A 15,552-nucleotide genomic window follows, 5' to 3' on the forward strand; every position below is an offset into this window, starting at 1 on the left:
ATAAAAGTAAAAAGTAAACAGTGCCACAAAGTTAGCAGTGAGTATAGTCTTATTAATCTCATTTTATACTCAAGATGACCTCTTTATTTTACTATTATTCTGTCTCTTGTGTCTGAAACCCATTCAGAACATTACAAAACGGAGAAAGCAGCAAAAGCTCATCTTTGAGAAGCATGAACCAGTAAATGTTGGCATTTAGCCTGACAAATGAAGATTCAACGATAATCAAAATTGTAGATTAATTCTCTGTTAATCCGCTAACAAATTTATTGTTTGTGTTGCTTCTAAAGTGAAGCCAATGACTTGGCATGAAAACTGATTTAAATTACTCTTTGGTAAAAACATTTGTAATTTTAGCTGGTGGTCCACTGAACATTTATTTTGTGTGTTAGTTTTTGTTAAAGTGGCAGATTCTGTTGCTTGACTGTCACATTGGGTAACATACTTATTGTTTCCCAGTTGTTGAATATCTGGACTGGACTGTGGAATGGGCAATTTAATTTTTTTTTTGTGTAATGTAATTTTTAATTTCTATGAATGCACTCATTTTATGTCTATTTTTATATGTTTTATTGTTGATGAGGGGAAGTGTGGTTTTTGTTGGTATGGTACTACTGAACAGGTGAATTACCCTTCGGAGATGAATGAAGTTTTATCTGTCTATCTATCTAACTTCCATGTTTATCTCATGTTAACAAAAATGAAAAGAAAATCCAGACTTTTCCTTTCTGGTTACCACTGCATTACCTCATCCACTGTTTACAATGTTTTTCCGAGTTTGCACTTGAAAGCAGCATTGCACTGGGTCTTGTGAGAGTGACGAAACTCAAGAGTGGGGAGGACAAAAGCTTGCGAAGAGCAGGCAGGGAGAGTCTTCCTGTTTGTTTCTCAGCAGCAGCAGCAGCAGCAGTACCGTTAGTTCCCTCTGAGTGTTTTCTGTAGGATCAATGTGATCCAGCTTTTCTGTGGACTCAGGAAAACCATCTTCAACATTCAGGTAAGACAGTGACCTCTTAAGCAGCAGTTAATGTATTACTTTACTTTTCTTTTGAGTGGTAAACAACCTCATCTCACTGGATTCCTAATAGGTTTGTTTGTCTTCTGTCCCAACAGCCTTTCATCACTGAAGGTCAATAGGTACAATACACCCTCTACTGATTGCATCAGGAACTTTATTTCATGATGAGTGTGTCCCAGACAATGGAGACAGAGGAGGATCTCCTGACTTGTCTCCACATCAAGCTTTACAACCCTCAGCAGAATTGTAAGGGCCTTTACGGGCTGCTTCCTCTGGGGAACAGGAGCAAACACTCAGCAGATGACCCCCTCAGGCTGGGACGTGACGGCCAGGCCTGCACCTACGCCCTGGTTGATGCCCGGGTGTCCCGCAAACAGCTGGGCATCCACGCTTACCGCACCCCCCAGAGCCCGTACATGCTGTTCACCATCCAGAACTTGAGCCAAAAGGGACGGCTGTCAGTGAACGGCTCAGTGCTGGGCTACCTGGAAAGGATGGATCTCCCAGACAAGGCCCTGATCCGATTCGGAGAGTATGAGATGCTGATCATCCGTGAGTCTGGTGAGGCCAAGGGGAGCTTTGAGGTGGAATTTGAGGTGCTGACAGTGCCTCCATCCAGAGAGACATGCATGTGCATGCCTAGTATGACGCCTGTCATGGACACAGGCTCATATGTGATCAACAGTTCCCCAGGTGACCCCAGAATAATTGGACCCCTTGAGACAGATGAGACCATCATGTGTCATTCATGATGTGACTTTTTACTTTTCTATTGACTTGCATTTCAAGGCAACACAAATTACTGTGTAGTTGTTACATTAGAGTCAAGGCAGGCTTGGACTGGAACCCTCTTTGCAATGTGAAATCATAGTAGTATTTTGTACCCTGTATCTATTACTTCATGTTTGTAGATTAAAAAGCTGTGATCTTAAAACTTTAACATTATTCAGCTACTTTTAACGTGTAAATGCTATAAAGTATTAAAGCTAATTGTTTGTACATTTTTAACTTGAGCACATTAAATTGTCTTTTTTGTGAATGCTGTTTAATATTGTATATCAGCAATAAATTTGACAACTAATCAGGTAAACAATGGCAATCATTTATACACAACACTCTAAATACAGAGCACTTACTTTGTGACATTATGGAAACCAGTTTGTCCAAATTTGCTTGAGCTCAGGTTACACCAATAAGTTGATGCAGACAAAAGAAAATCATCTACACTTCTGCTCTTGGGATCAAATTCTGGGAAATGTGCACTTTCTGTTTTACAGCATTTCTTTAATTTAGCAAGTAAAAGTATCCATACAACAATTTATTATTACTTAATTCCAAATAAAAATTCTACATTCCAAACTCCACTTACAAACAAAAGTATTATCAGATTGATACTATAAAAATATCAAGAGACACAGTATATGTGATATTATTGTATAATATAAAACCAAGAATTAATACCAGAGGTGTGGGCATCAGTCACATGACTTGGACTCGAGTCACAAATTAGACACAGCAAAATCAAAACAAGACAACTCAACATGGCCTTAAACACCAATGACTTGTGAGCTCACCTGAACTTTAAACTTTCGTCGAAAAAATACGTGATGCTTTCCCTCAAGCCAATTTAGGAAGTAAGAGTTAGACATTTTCTGTATGATATGACAGTACAGTGTCAGCACTACTGTGTTTCTGTGATTGAGTTGAGTCACACTTGTTTTGACAAACTTAAATCACTGAAATCAACAGGCCTATATTTGGGACAGGTGTCTACATGGGATAGACTTTTACTTCCTTTCACACAAAACTGTTGCTCAGCAAAAATGCGGAAATACTATCAAATTGTTTATTTAAACCAGTATGACTAATACTTGTTTAAAAATAAAGCCTCAGATAACATATCAATTATGAATCATTTATTTGACCTCGCTCCGACAGACAGCACAGTGAGTTACGACACTACAGGATTACAGCACCTGGCATACTGACACACACCACTTTATCCTGTTAATACAATACTCAAAACTTGGATTCATTTTTTTGAAAAACCCTTTTGATCTTTTTGATCTGAGGACCTTTATGGACTAAAAGAATATGAATAACTTACAGGGTAATTGAGGAATTGATATATGATTTGAGGAAGCTGACAACACGGTTTTATACGCCTAATGAACTTCTACAATAATGAACTGCTTGGCAGTCAGACTAGGCGTCTAATTAAGACAGGCGTTTATTTGTCAAAATGCGTCACCACATCAGGCTAGTAAAGGGACTAGGCTTTTAATTGAAATTTTATGGTATTATTACTTTTTTTGTTTAAATGGCATTACATTTGGGAAAGAGCTCATTATGACTTATTTAACACTTAAAACTCAAAATATGGGACTTGAGACTTGACTTGGATTTCCCTGTTTTGATTTAGGACTTGGGTGCAAAGACTTGAGACTTTCTTGTGACTTGCAAAACAATGACTTGATCCCACCTCTGGTTATTATTAACACATTAACATGTAAGCAGTATTTTAATATTCTTACTGGCCATATGTAACTGTAGCTTTCAAATAAACGGAATGGAGTGAAAGCTAAATTAGACTGAAATACTATGAAGGCATATTTATCAGATTCTCTACTCAGCTTGACATGATCAGATAAATAACCATACAGATGCAAAGGTGAGTGTGTCAATATCGGGAATCATGTTTGGATCACATCCAGAAATTGGTGTTACATTTTAATAGTTTTAGAACAAAGTCCAGTCTGGTTGTAAAATCCTAATCTAACTTTATTGAATTTACAAGCAGGAGAAGGGACGTGAGATCTTTACTAGGCCTACTCACTGAAGCAGAGCAACAGCGTTATTGTTAACAACGGCAGCACTACAAAAATGATGGGCAAACGTCATAAAAGCTTGGAATGTGACCTTGCAGGTGATAAAACTGCTTTCAGTCAACACAACACCCTAAACACCACGCATGATTTCTCAGAACTTGAATCCAGCAAGATGGGAGTGTGCTTAAAGAAACACTTCATCTGAACTGAACTGATGTCAGTGTGTGACCAAACTTTGGAAAAAGGGAACGGAGAAAATGACACTTCTCGTTCTGTGGAAGACCTGGGAGGATCTCCTTTCAGTTTTACTTTGTGTCATTGCTTCGTTGTTTTCTTTCTAAGAGCAACTAGGCGCCTATCTATCCTTATATGGCTGGTTACTTGTCCAGGATGCACCCTGCCTCTCACCCAGTGCATGCTGGGATAAGATCCTGTCCTGCTGGAACCACTTAAGCAAATACAGAAAGCATATTTTTCAAAGATAAAATTTAGTTTGGGGCTATTTTTTTCAGCTGTAGTGATCTATTTTAAGTCTTGTAGCCTTTTTTTAAACATCCTTTTGTCACAAAAACAGCATCATGTTGCTAAACATATATTAATTTAATCAGGAAAGAGGACATTGTAAAAAAGGTTTTTTAAACCACAAAAAATTGTCAGTTTTCGTAGGTTGTAACATCACAGCTGAATTGAGTAAAACGTGGCTTCTGTAATACGAATCTATCTGTCTGTGTATCCCACACGTGTGTTGATGAGAATCTTCTGTTGCCCACATATTCTGAAATCCCACTGAACTTTTACAGAGATTAACTACAGCAGAGCTTGTGTCAAACTGGGGCAACTTTATTTCTACAATCGAAATAAGCCACCTGCAGCTAAAGACTCCAAACTATTGAATTTATAATTAGAAACCTTTAGTATCAAACACCCTACAATCTGTTGTAAGTGTAGCCTTATTATTTCACGTTATTTACAAGAGAATAGCAAAGTTGTTTGAATAAGACATGACGACTACGACATTAGTTCTCACTTTGAGAAAAATGTGTTTATTTACCATTTTAACTTTTCATACTGAAAACACAATGTTAATAGTCTATATCATCATTAATATTAAAAATCAAAGATGATCTATAAAACACATTTGCTACAAACATTTGTATGCAAGTGCTTATATACTTAAGTATGAGATAGTTTTAGTTTCATAAATAGTTCAAAGGCATGAATAAAAAGATAATAGAAAAACAAGGGTCACAGTTGTGTGTAAAAGTTCATGATAAGGTTTCAAGTAAATTTTTCAGGCCAATATCCAGTGATTGTAACACTATATGGTTTTGGCCATCAACTGCAGAGAACACAGATTCAACAACAGAGGTTTTCCGAGGACTGGACATCCACACCAGCTCACCAGCCAATGGACCAAACTCTCACTAAGGAACCCAATCCACTTCCTGTAAAAGACAAACAGTTGACACTTCACTCAAAACTCATAAAACAGACAAGTCTGTTATTAGGGTATCTTCATTTAAATTTGATGCACCAAAACCTTTTTTTTTTTTTTCCCCCCCAACAGCAGCTTATCTAACAATAAGTCACGGTACACAGAGTAATTTCCCGTATTGTTCAGATATTTTTTCAAAATTTAACAACTTTGTACATTTTGGGAGAAATTAAGTGTACATACAAGCACCATGAAATATATGTCAGGGGAAGACCTAAGACAAAAAAAAAGCAGTCACTGAGGTTTGCTAGTATAAAGATCATAGAGTCTTTTGTCTGAGACCTCCACAAAATCAGGCTGTAAGGTTCTTACATATTTCACCTACTTGGCCCAGAATTTAATGACATTTGAAAGACATTTTTCTGAAGACGAAGAGGAAAATGTAGTCTTTTCCATAACATGAACATCATTCACAATATCTTTCCACTCCTTTATTGGGGGGGGGGGGGGTTCAGGAGGCAGCCAGCGCCTTGTGAGGACTTTCTTGCAAGTATGTTCTGTCCCAAAAGGCCTAATCACTGGACACTCCCAGAATACATGCCAGTGAATGGCATCCTAAAACCTACAATGTCTCCAACATTTGGCATCCCCTCCAGCAAAATGTGCTTTCTTCTTCGGTGTAACAAAAAAAAAACGGTTTAAACATTTCCACCCAAACTCACACCGCACATTAGTTATTGCATTTCCACTGAAATTTACACATATCAAACCAGTCTCTTCCAGTATCTTCTCTTTGCCATTTTTATTTAACGTATTGGGTAGTGTGAGGTTTTCTTGTGGATTTTTTCCCCTAAATTTGAAGGGCAACATTGGTAGTTTTGAACATTTTCCCATGTTTCAAACATGAGTAATGGAGACAACAGTTTTTGAAGTTGGTGCAGTATTGAGAGTGCTGCAGCGGCAAAGCAAGCTGCAATGTAATCTCATCCATTAAAAGTGCTTGTTTTTGCCACTGACAGGCTCAGATTGTTATTCGAACAGCTGAAATACACGTGACATGGACGCGTGCTGAAATGACAGCACAATTTTGTGTGTGGTATCATCGGAAAGCTCCGGTACTGCGCTTTCATGTGATGTGCGTGGCATTTCTGTAAGACCCTGCATTCGCAAGTAATCCATCCAAGAGTAATGTGTGTGCAAAGCTGTATGAAAGCTTTGTTATACATAATTTTAGTGTAACTTTATAATTTATTTTCCTTGTGAAAACACTGGACTACCAACAAGTGCCCAGTCTTGTCGGAAAGCTGTGGTTCCGCTGTTTCACGTGGTATGAGTGGCTTCTCACTATGACGAACATTGGTGGAGAAAACCCATAGAGAAGAACAGGTGTGAATTTGGACACACTTTGCGTCGTTCGGGCCCATAGGGTTAAAGTGATTTAGATTGATCAATTTTTTTGCCTACAGGTAAGTGGAACTACAAAGTAGAAAGACAGTCTTCAGTCCAGTGGTAAGTTTAAAGATTTGTAACATCACAAATGTGGATGCAGGGGAGCTTGACTCATTCTGACAGTCAGTAAAAGATTAACTTCAATCAATCAGATGTTTGACGCAAAGACCTCACAAATTCAAATTCAAGGACTTACATTTATATAACTGAATTTAGCACATTGAGACTTTTTAAGGACCTGCAGACACCCTTGTTATGGACTTCATAGTGTAATCATTATGCTTTACCGTTATCTTCAGGACTGTCTGATGATCCCATCTTTTCCCAGCTTGGAATGTTTAGAGACAACAAACTCCTGTGAATTCACTCCAAGACCCACTATAGCTGCCAGAGCAGAGACAGGCCTGCAGACAAAGAGACAGCATCAGTGTTCACACTCATCACTGAGCACAACACAATAAAAAACAAAAAAACATTGAGGCATCCAGAAAATACAATTTTAGAGTTGTGACTTTATCTAGAATGAAGGAGCACTGCAGTATAAATACGAAAACACAAGAGGGAGGCAGGAGACTATTTGTAGCATTAGTAAGAGGTGTTTTGCAGAGAAGTTTGAACAACACCTACCTCTTCTCTACTGGATGCTGCATTGCTGCACATCTTCCGAAGATGACTTACCATGAGTTGGCATGTCCTGCATAGAGTCTAACAACCTACAAAGAGCACAAATACTAAGAATACCAAGACTGCATGCAATTTATGGTACAAATATATAAAGTTAGAAATGTTGAGGGTAAGGTAAAGTGTAACTAATATGTAATTTGAACTCAATGACAGAGAAATGAAGAATGTAATTTAAGACTTAAGAACAATTGTTGCATGATGACAAAAACATGGGCCATCGCAAAGCTCAGATGATCATTGTTTTACTTGTGGGAAAACCATGAATTGGCTTGACACAAGGTAGGCAATGGACACCGGTTACTAGGAGAGATGCAGCTCTGTGTGTGCCAGGGACAATACATAGCAGCAGGTGACAGTTAATCTGTTTGCCCTCTTTTTATCATCACTCCTGGGTTTGTGGACAGCTAAAGCTTCCATTAGCTATATTAATTTGGAGTCTTAGAGGGGAATGATATTGTTTAAAGGTTTACTACACAGGATTGTTCATAATGCCAGCGAAAGTGAAAGCCAAACTCAGATTCTCTCTCACTTGGTGTTTTGCCTCGCTATATTTCAGTTTTTTTCAGCACTGTAGGATGTCTGCTGCTTACAGTCCACCAACTGGACACAACCTTTTTATTTTAAGTCCAGACCTCACCTGAGCGCTGTGGGGATGCACACCCATAAACATCCCGAATAGAGCGGAGTCTCTGTGAAAGAAATACACCACCACACACTTTTCACTCACTTTACAGGGTTTCTTCAGCTTTAGACAAGTTAGATTTAAGCCTTTTTAATATTTTTAATGCCACTTGGAACTAAATTTAATACCAATTTTACAATAATCAAAGTTAAAGAAAAAAATTATGAACTGACATCAGTTAATTAGGGTTAGGGACAATTCTGCCAAAATGTTAATTGTATCATAAAACATGACTTTTCAATACTGTGGTCAAGACGAGGGCAGAACTTAAATGGGAGATACTTGGCATTTATTAGCAGGTTGTCTTTACAATTTTGTGGTTCTCACTCCATATGTGAGGTTACACTGGCTTGATTTGAACTTGATGAACTTTTTGCATAAAATACATGGTGTTGTTGGTTCCACTATCCTGATCTGGTTAATGTTAATGAAAACAATGTTACCATTTATTTTGAGATTTTACAATGCAATGTCAGACCTAAAAAGACAATCCCGCACACTGTGCTTGGTCAGCATCACAAATTATTGATTATACTCACATTTCAGTCCCTCTGGACCTTCATTAATACTCTTGACCTTCGTCAAGAAGGTCCAGAGGGACCTAAACGTTAGTACAATCAATACATTTTGATGCTAAGCAAGAGCAGTGTGCAGGATGTTCTTTTCAAGGCTCAAATGATTCTTTCCAACACACCTGTGACAGCTGGATGTGTGAATCTTTCCCTTTAAATATACATCAGAAAACAATTCATAAAATCCTAGTTCCCATGTCTTATCATTTTAAAAGACTTTTGAAAGATTGATTTAAAGACATTTATTTTTTTATTTATATAATACAAATTTAAGCCTTATTCTTAATATATTATTATATATTATAATTCAATGCCCCTTTTTCCTTTTCAAGGATGCAAAAGAACCCCACTTCTAGTGGGTCAAAGTGATAACTGAGATGGATTACTTCTGTCTGAGTCAAAACTTTTTTGGGGGAGGGGAAATCCTGCATAGTATATATTTAAGTTTGCAAAGAAGCATTTTACCAAGTTAGTAATCATCTATAGCATCATCAGGTCGCCAGTCAGGGAACAGCTGCGCAAACATTTCTCAATGTCTCACTTCGCGTCGCAGGCTTGGTTGCTCACGTTTCCAGCATTTTCAGGGCTAAGAAAACATCACCTACCATGTGTCAAGCTGATACCTCTTAAGGCTGTGAAGAATCAAACTAAAACGTGTAAAGAGCTGAACGCCTGAGTAGCACTAACTGTGTCCGGCCTGGTGAACATTAGGCCTGTCCTACGAGGAAGAATTTGACAGTTAAAACGCCGGTTTGGTTTGATTTGTTTATTAAAAAGCCTTCAAATGAAAAGAAAATTGTAAAGTAAATAAAATCATACATATTGGTGCTATATGTTCTAGTTTCGCAAGAAAAGATAACACAAAAAGTAAAAAGAACAAAACCACACTGGAACTTTTGACTAGCCATGCTGACATGTGTCGCAAATCTGAACAGATTACGGTACAACCTGCCACAGCACGTATCATATTAAAGCCCCTCGAAACTGAATTTTTTTGTAACTTATTTTGATGAGCATTTTATAATCAACCAATAACATTAATCTGAACACAGTAATTTTGTTTACAAAGACTAGATATATCATCATTAAATGACTTCCCTTGTTATGAAATGATGTCAGTTTCCCAGAGGCCATATCCATTTAAAAAGACTGAGGAGCAGGGTGATTTTGGCCATTTAACAGTACTGCGGCACACTGATATAGACTTAGCACCTAAGCCAGCATCCTATTCTGCAAAACATTTGAAGGATTTGAACAGTAAAACAAGCAGAGGAACAGAAAAGGCATAAACAGCTCAGAAGTATACGTGAACTGTAGACATGGAATCATATGGTTTTAATACGGGGCGGTCTGCAAAACAGTATCTTCCAGTAAGTCTCAGGCGAACGCAACGCAATCCGCCATAGACGAGGGGGATGTATAGCGCCACGTACATCAGCAGACGACGCCGATCTTGTCATATTCTAAACCTGGAAAGAGAGCACACCACACATGTCAAGGAGCGCGTTTTACTCAGGATTCGCGCAAGACTGATGTTTGATCTTAAAAGCAGCAATATTTTAGGATTCTATGAGCAATGTTTAGTTGTATATTGATCTCTTGGCTGGACTAGATCTGCAGGAATTAAGAGCTTTGGCTGATGGTGATGATTTAAAGCATGATTCTACCTCAATTTATGGATTCAGCCCTTATGTCGGTACATATTCAAGATTCTCTATATCTATATATGCCTACTTCTATCAATGTGAGTTATCATGTAATGAACCATCTCACCTCTCTGTTCTCACCTTGAATTACACTCTAATAGCCTGCATATCGTGGTGGTGGTCTCTCTGAGAAGGAGTCCCTGGGGTGGGGAGGTGCATACATTGGAGCCCTGGACACCGGGGAGAGCCGGGAGCGCTCGTAGGAATACCCGTTACCAGCTGGTGGAGCAGGTGGAGGGGGGGCTCGTCTGATGGGGCTTCTATCCCTGGCCATGTAGGACGGAGGAGGAGGTGGAAGCACACGCCGCTCGTATGGGTCAGGGCCCCCCATTGTGAGACGTTCTCTAACCAGTGCCGGGGGAGGAGGCGGAGGAGGGGGGATGGCACCAGAACGCCTGTCATCGTAGGGTGGCATGCTGTAAGGACGGGCTCTGTATTTCTCATAGTAATCGACCATCCGATAGGGGTCTCGCTCGCCATAGCCACGGTCAGGATAAGCTGCTCGTCTTGGAGGAGGTGGAGGGGGAGGTGGAGGAGGAGGAGGACCGTAAGCAGACATGCGGCCTCTGTAGGGAGGCTCGGGCCTCTCCCCTGGGTAGCGAGGGGGATAATAGCCTCTGCCTGGCGGAGGTGGATAGTCCTCCTCCTCGGGTGCCCCTCTGGGTCTGCTTTTTGATATCTGAACATGTATGCGCTTTCCTGGGAGAGAGAAAAACCATTATCCTTCAAATCTAAAAAGGGCATAAAATGAAAAGTATGGAAACACCAAAAACTGCCTTTCATTCATAGAGTAGAATATCAAATTTACTTACCTTGAAAGTCTGAGTTGTCCAGGCCTTTTATGGCATCCATGGCTTCATCAGCATTGTCCATGTGGACAAAGGCAAAGTTCTTGACAATGGCGCACTCTCTGACTGTACCATACTCTTCAAAGAGGGCACGAAGCTCATCATCAAAGCCCTGTTCTACATTGGCTATGTGGAGCTTCACTGGGCCCTGGTTCTTCCCTCTGCTGGGCTCCACATTGATGGGCCTACCGTTGAGCTTGTGGAGGTGGAGTTCACGGATGGCTTTGTTGGCCATCTTGCGGTCCTCCATATGGACAAAGGCATAATTTTTGAACTTGGCACATTCTGTCACTTTGCCATATTTAGTAAACAGAGCTTCAACGTCGTCCTTCTCAGTGTGCTCAGACAGGTTCCCAATAAAAATCTTCACCATTGTTGCTCCAGTGTACTTCTCTGAAAGGGGTAGAGACAACACAGGCCGCCATGTATCGTTAGTAACAGAAAGTAACCAGTGAGGGAGCAAATGGTGAATCCATGGCGTCATCCTCAGTAAATAGAAAGAGTGTAATCGAGACGGCTGTAGGCTTAACACCACCAGAGCAAACAATAACCTAATCTGTCAAAAGGTGCCATGTTTAGCTTCGTCCTTACTAACCTTTAACTTTTAATACAACTAAAACTGCACGACTTCATATACACCTGAATTTAAAAAGAAAAAAAAGTCAAATAAGTTTTTGCATTTTCACTTCCTGGTCAGGCAGTCGGTGGCCAGACTCGTTTAATTTGAATGGCTGCTGTTAGCAAGCTAGCTTTCAGGTGTTAGCCATTTTGTCTCGTGTGACCGGACCAAATACAATTCAGTTCAAGCATTTAACTGAATGCAGTTATGTACGAAGACGTGGAAAACTACAGTGACGATAAAATCAACAGAAAGAAACAGAGAAAAACATAAAAAAGACGAAGTACTCACAGCTTTCGATCGGCGCCACAACGAAGTCGAAACTCCTCGGATAATGACTCAGTGGATATCCGGCTAGCGATAAGCTCACAAGATGGAATGTGATTGGTGGATAGATGTGTCGCTCAAAAAGTACGGTCTGTGATTGGATGAAGGCACGAAGGAGGGTCTTATGCGCAAAAGGCTTTTCATTATGATACGGCTCGGTCTGTTTTCTAAAAAGTTAGCTTTCACATTTTCAAACTCTTAAATTGAATGACTACATTTTTGTGTAGGTTATTTATCGTCTCTTTATTTTAGTAGTTTCCTTCTGCTCTTACATCAGCTGTGTATCTATTTTCATGAATATTTATCTTTTGTCAGATGTGGTTACATACGACTTGCATGGACGGATCATGAGACAATGGACCCCTGGGCACAGATATGCAAAGAGCCCCACCACCTCTCCTGCATAGGAGCAAGACACACCTTTGTTGTGGTAGTTTACGTCTCTTTGTAGTCATAACATTGTGGTTTTGTGTCTCTTGTGTCTTTTTGTAGTCCTTTGGGTCTCTTAAGTGGGATTTATACTTCTGTGTCAAATCAATGCTGTACCCTATGCCTTTAGCGGGATTTATAGTTTTGCGGCTGACCCTAAGCGCATCACCTACGCCTTTGTGAGCATTTATACTTGTGCAGTGGTGTGTCTGTGTCACTCTGCAGTTACACCTCCAAAACACCAGTCAGCGGCATTTGTTTCTGTGAAGTGCTATAAAGTTTAGTTGATTAAAAACACATTAAACATAGCTTCATAGAGACAATTTCAAAAACAAGTACACAATTTGGCTTCACTAAAACTTGCAGCACTCACAGACAAACGCTTGTCTTTATCCAGACACATTTTCCCCACAAATACAACATGCTAATGTTATTAGCACAAGCCTGTGGCATTTTACATTGTATAAATTAGCCTAGCAGTTAGCATGCTTTTCCTCTTCTCATATAAAACAAAGAAAGAGACAACAGCAACATTTAACAAAGGTAACGGCACATAATTTGGCTCCGTTACAACTCTCAAGGTTCACTGATAAAACAACTGTTTGATACTAAACACGTTTTCCAAACAAATATAACATGCTAACGTTATCAGCACAAACCCATGGCATTTTACATTATGTAAATAAGCAGATGAGTGGAGAATTCCTCTGCTCCTAAGAAGTCCGGATAAATCCCTAAGTATAAATCCCTGAAGGATAAATTACACACAAGACTTTAAATGCTATTTTGTGGAGGCTTTATTGCCTTCACTATTTATTGTTTCTTATCTGTGAAATAAAAGTAAATAAAAGCTTTGCTTACACTGAGGAAATGGTTTCAGCTTACAAAAATAGACAGGGGGTCTGCGTCACAGGGACGTGCAGTTACATTTCTGGGGAGGTGCACGTCAGGCTGCGCCGTAGCTTCAGCATCGATTCAACGCAGAAGTATAAATTCCACATTAGCCTGATGTACACCTCCCCAGAAATGTAATTACAAGTCGCTGCAATGCAGACCTCCGTGCTATTTTTTAAGTTGAAAAGCATTTCCCTTTTATTTACTTTTATTTCACTGATAAGAAACAATAAGTTGTGAAGATAATAAAGCCCCCACAAGTAGCATTTTAAGTCTTGTGTGGGATTTATCCTGCTTTCATATGAGTAGAGGAAATCTCTGCTTGTCGCTAGGTTAATTTATACAATGTAAAATACCATAGGCTTGTGCTAATAACACTAGCATGTTGTATTTGTTTGGAAAACGTGTTTAGTGTAAGACAGTTGTTTTGTCTGTGAAACTTGTGAGTTGTAATGGAGCCGAATTTTGTAACGTTACCTTTATTGAATGTTGCTGTTGCATTATCTGCTGGAATTGTGGTTAAGGGTATGTTCTGTTAACATGGATAAGACTGACTAAGGTGAGACTCCTCCCAGTTTCACCCTAACACCTTAATCTGTGGTGTTCTTTGTTATAGTGAGTGAAACTTCATTCATATTTAAAGTGGTATTAATCAGTTTTTGTTTGTTTGGCCACTTTAGGGGGCAGAACTCCACTTCAGGCAAAAAATCTTCATCCATTGTTCCTCCTGAGACCCAGAAAAAAAAAGTTTTAATGTTTTACTATACAATTTAAGTCATTGGTAGGTAAGTCACATAATACAATGCTCTCTTTAATCATTTATTTATGTTTTATAACATGTCCCTTGTAGTAGACATTGGGTCAATCTTTTCCAAAAAAAAGCCTAGAAATGGTTAGGACAGACTAGAAAAGTACTATAATCGGTCAAGGTAAACTCACACACACTCATGGAAACCTAGTCTGTATGACACTGTCATACAGACTAGACAGTTCATCAAGATTAATAAGATGGGAAATGACTAACACATAAAGTTGTATCAGAAATTATCCATGATTAGTGATTGATGATATTCTAAGAGTGAATAAAATACAGGTACATTAAGTAAATAAATAATGCTTAAAATCATCTCACCTGGTGACTTCTTAATTGTTCTGCGTCTTGGACATGAGACAGAATTAAGCGAACCAGATTCATGTAGACATCGGTTACATATAAACAGTCAGGGATGTAATCAATGTATTCTCTAAAAAGCTAAATTAAAAAGTATGCCAGAAAGAGGCTACATCCCTTTGTGAGTCCAAGCAAACAAGTTCATATCCAGCTCCACAGGAATTTTCTACAAAAAAAAGTAAGGGCGAATAGTGTATGATTATTTTAAATAAGGTTTCTTAAAGTTTCACCATGCTGCGAAATATTCCAGCTGTTGTCCGACTCCCACCAGATGTTTTGTGGCTTTTATTTAACAGTGACAATTAGCATGCCATGCTGCCATTAAGCTGCTGGTGAGTTGTCAGTTCTCGCAGTCCTCTTTTTGGACTCTCTTACTACAGCTCTTCTCCTATTGCATTCTAATATCATGCTCCTGATAGGTTTATTTTACCACAGATTTATTACGGATTTTTCTTTATTGGTTTTGGTTTAGAAAGAAGTTAATATTTTTCTCTGGCATTTAAGTTTTTTCTGTTATTGAGTGTCAAAAATATAATTACATTTTGTAAAAAAAACAATCAAACAAAGTCTGAAAGGGAGCAGATACTTCTGAAGGTAGGTACTGTAGACTACATGTGCTTTACTTCTGATTATCATTTACAGGTTGATACATTTCAGAGGTGGGACTAAGGTCCTAAGTCAAGACTGGCAAGTCCCGAGTCAAGTCCTAAGTCTGTAACTTGAGAGTTTCGAGTCCTAAGTCAGTTTAAAATGTGTTTATTTGTTAAAACAAGTTTGTTGGTAGTTGACCTGCATATTCTGCATACTGCAATTTTTTTCTTTTTATTTTTTTGTCAACCACTGCATAGTTTTTGTAAGAAACAAACTTTATTTTTGGTATCATTTCTTCC

General features: G+C 38.9%; 2 protein-coding genes and 1 long non-coding RNA gene across 9 annotated transcripts; 2 read left to right on the top strand and 1 right to left on the bottom strand.

Moving 5' to 3' along the window:
• Positions 1-842: 842 nt before the first annotated feature.
• Positions 843-2,105, top strand: tifa (TRAF interacting protein with forkhead associated domain). Its single transcript, XM_050067255.1, has 2 exons — positions 843-997; positions 1,114-2,105. The coding sequence occupies exon 2, from the start codon at positions 1,180-1,182 to the stop codon at positions 1,768-1,770; it is 591 nt and encodes a 196-aa protein (XP_049923212.1). The 5' UTR covers positions 843-997; positions 1,114-1,179; the 3' UTR covers positions 1,771-2,105.
• Positions 2,106-4,866: 2,761 nt separating this feature from the next.
• LOC126403995 (RNA-binding protein 4.1-like) lies at positions 4,867-12,235 on the bottom strand. Of its 7 annotated transcripts, XM_050066920.1 has the most exons (7): positions 12,133-12,235; positions 11,187-11,615; positions 10,456-11,073; positions 8,052-10,137; positions 7,358-7,443; positions 7,018-7,134; positions 4,867-5,291 (listed from the first exon to the last, which is right to left on the bottom strand). In XM_050066920.1, exons 2-3 carry the CDS (start codon positions 11,593-11,595, stop codon positions 10,469-10,471), a joined length of 1,014 nt encoding a protein of 337 aa, XP_049922877.1. In that variant the 5' UTR covers positions 11,596-11,615; positions 12,133-12,235; the 3' UTR covers positions 4,867-5,291; positions 7,018-7,134; positions 7,358-7,443; positions 8,052-10,137; positions 10,456-10,468. The 7 variants fall into 7 exon arrangements, with proteins under 7 accessions (XP_049922877.1, XP_049922880.1, XP_049922876.1 ...); XM_050066923.1 differs by lacking the exon at positions 8,052-10,137; XM_050066919.1 differs by having other exon boundaries at positions 7,018-7,443.
• A 57-nt stretch (positions 12,236-12,292) lies between these two features.
• On the top strand, positions 12,293-14,562 carry LOC126404272 (uncharacterized). The gene is made up of 3 exons (XR_007571425.1): positions 12,293-12,391; positions 12,484-12,598; positions 14,172-14,562. It is a non-coding gene; the product is annotated as an uncharacterized LOC126404272 (long non-coding RNA).
• Positions 14,563-15,552: the final 990 nt, after the last annotated feature.

This window comes from Epinephelus moara, chromosome 17 (assembly GCF_006386435.1).
Source record: "Epinephelus moara isolate mb chromosome 17, YSFRI_EMoa_1.0, whole genome shotgun sequence".
Classification (NCBI taxonomy): Eukaryota; Metazoa; Chordata; class Actinopteri; order Perciformes; family Serranidae; genus Epinephelus; species Epinephelus moara.

Bases quoted from the DNA above. Each gene is read 5' to 3' on its own strand.
- tifa (XM_050067255.1), top strand. From the start codon at position 1,180: ATGATGAGTGTGTCCCAGACAATGGAGACAGAGGAGGATCTCCTGACT.
- LOC126403995 (XM_050066923.1), bottom strand. From the start codon at position 11,595: ATGGTGAAGATTTTTATTGGGAACCTGTCTGAGCACACTGAGAAGGAC. The intron at 11,074-11,186 runs GTAAGTAAATTT...TCTCTCTCCCAG, and splicing joins GGACAACTCAGACTTTCAAG to GAAAGCGCATACATGTTCAG.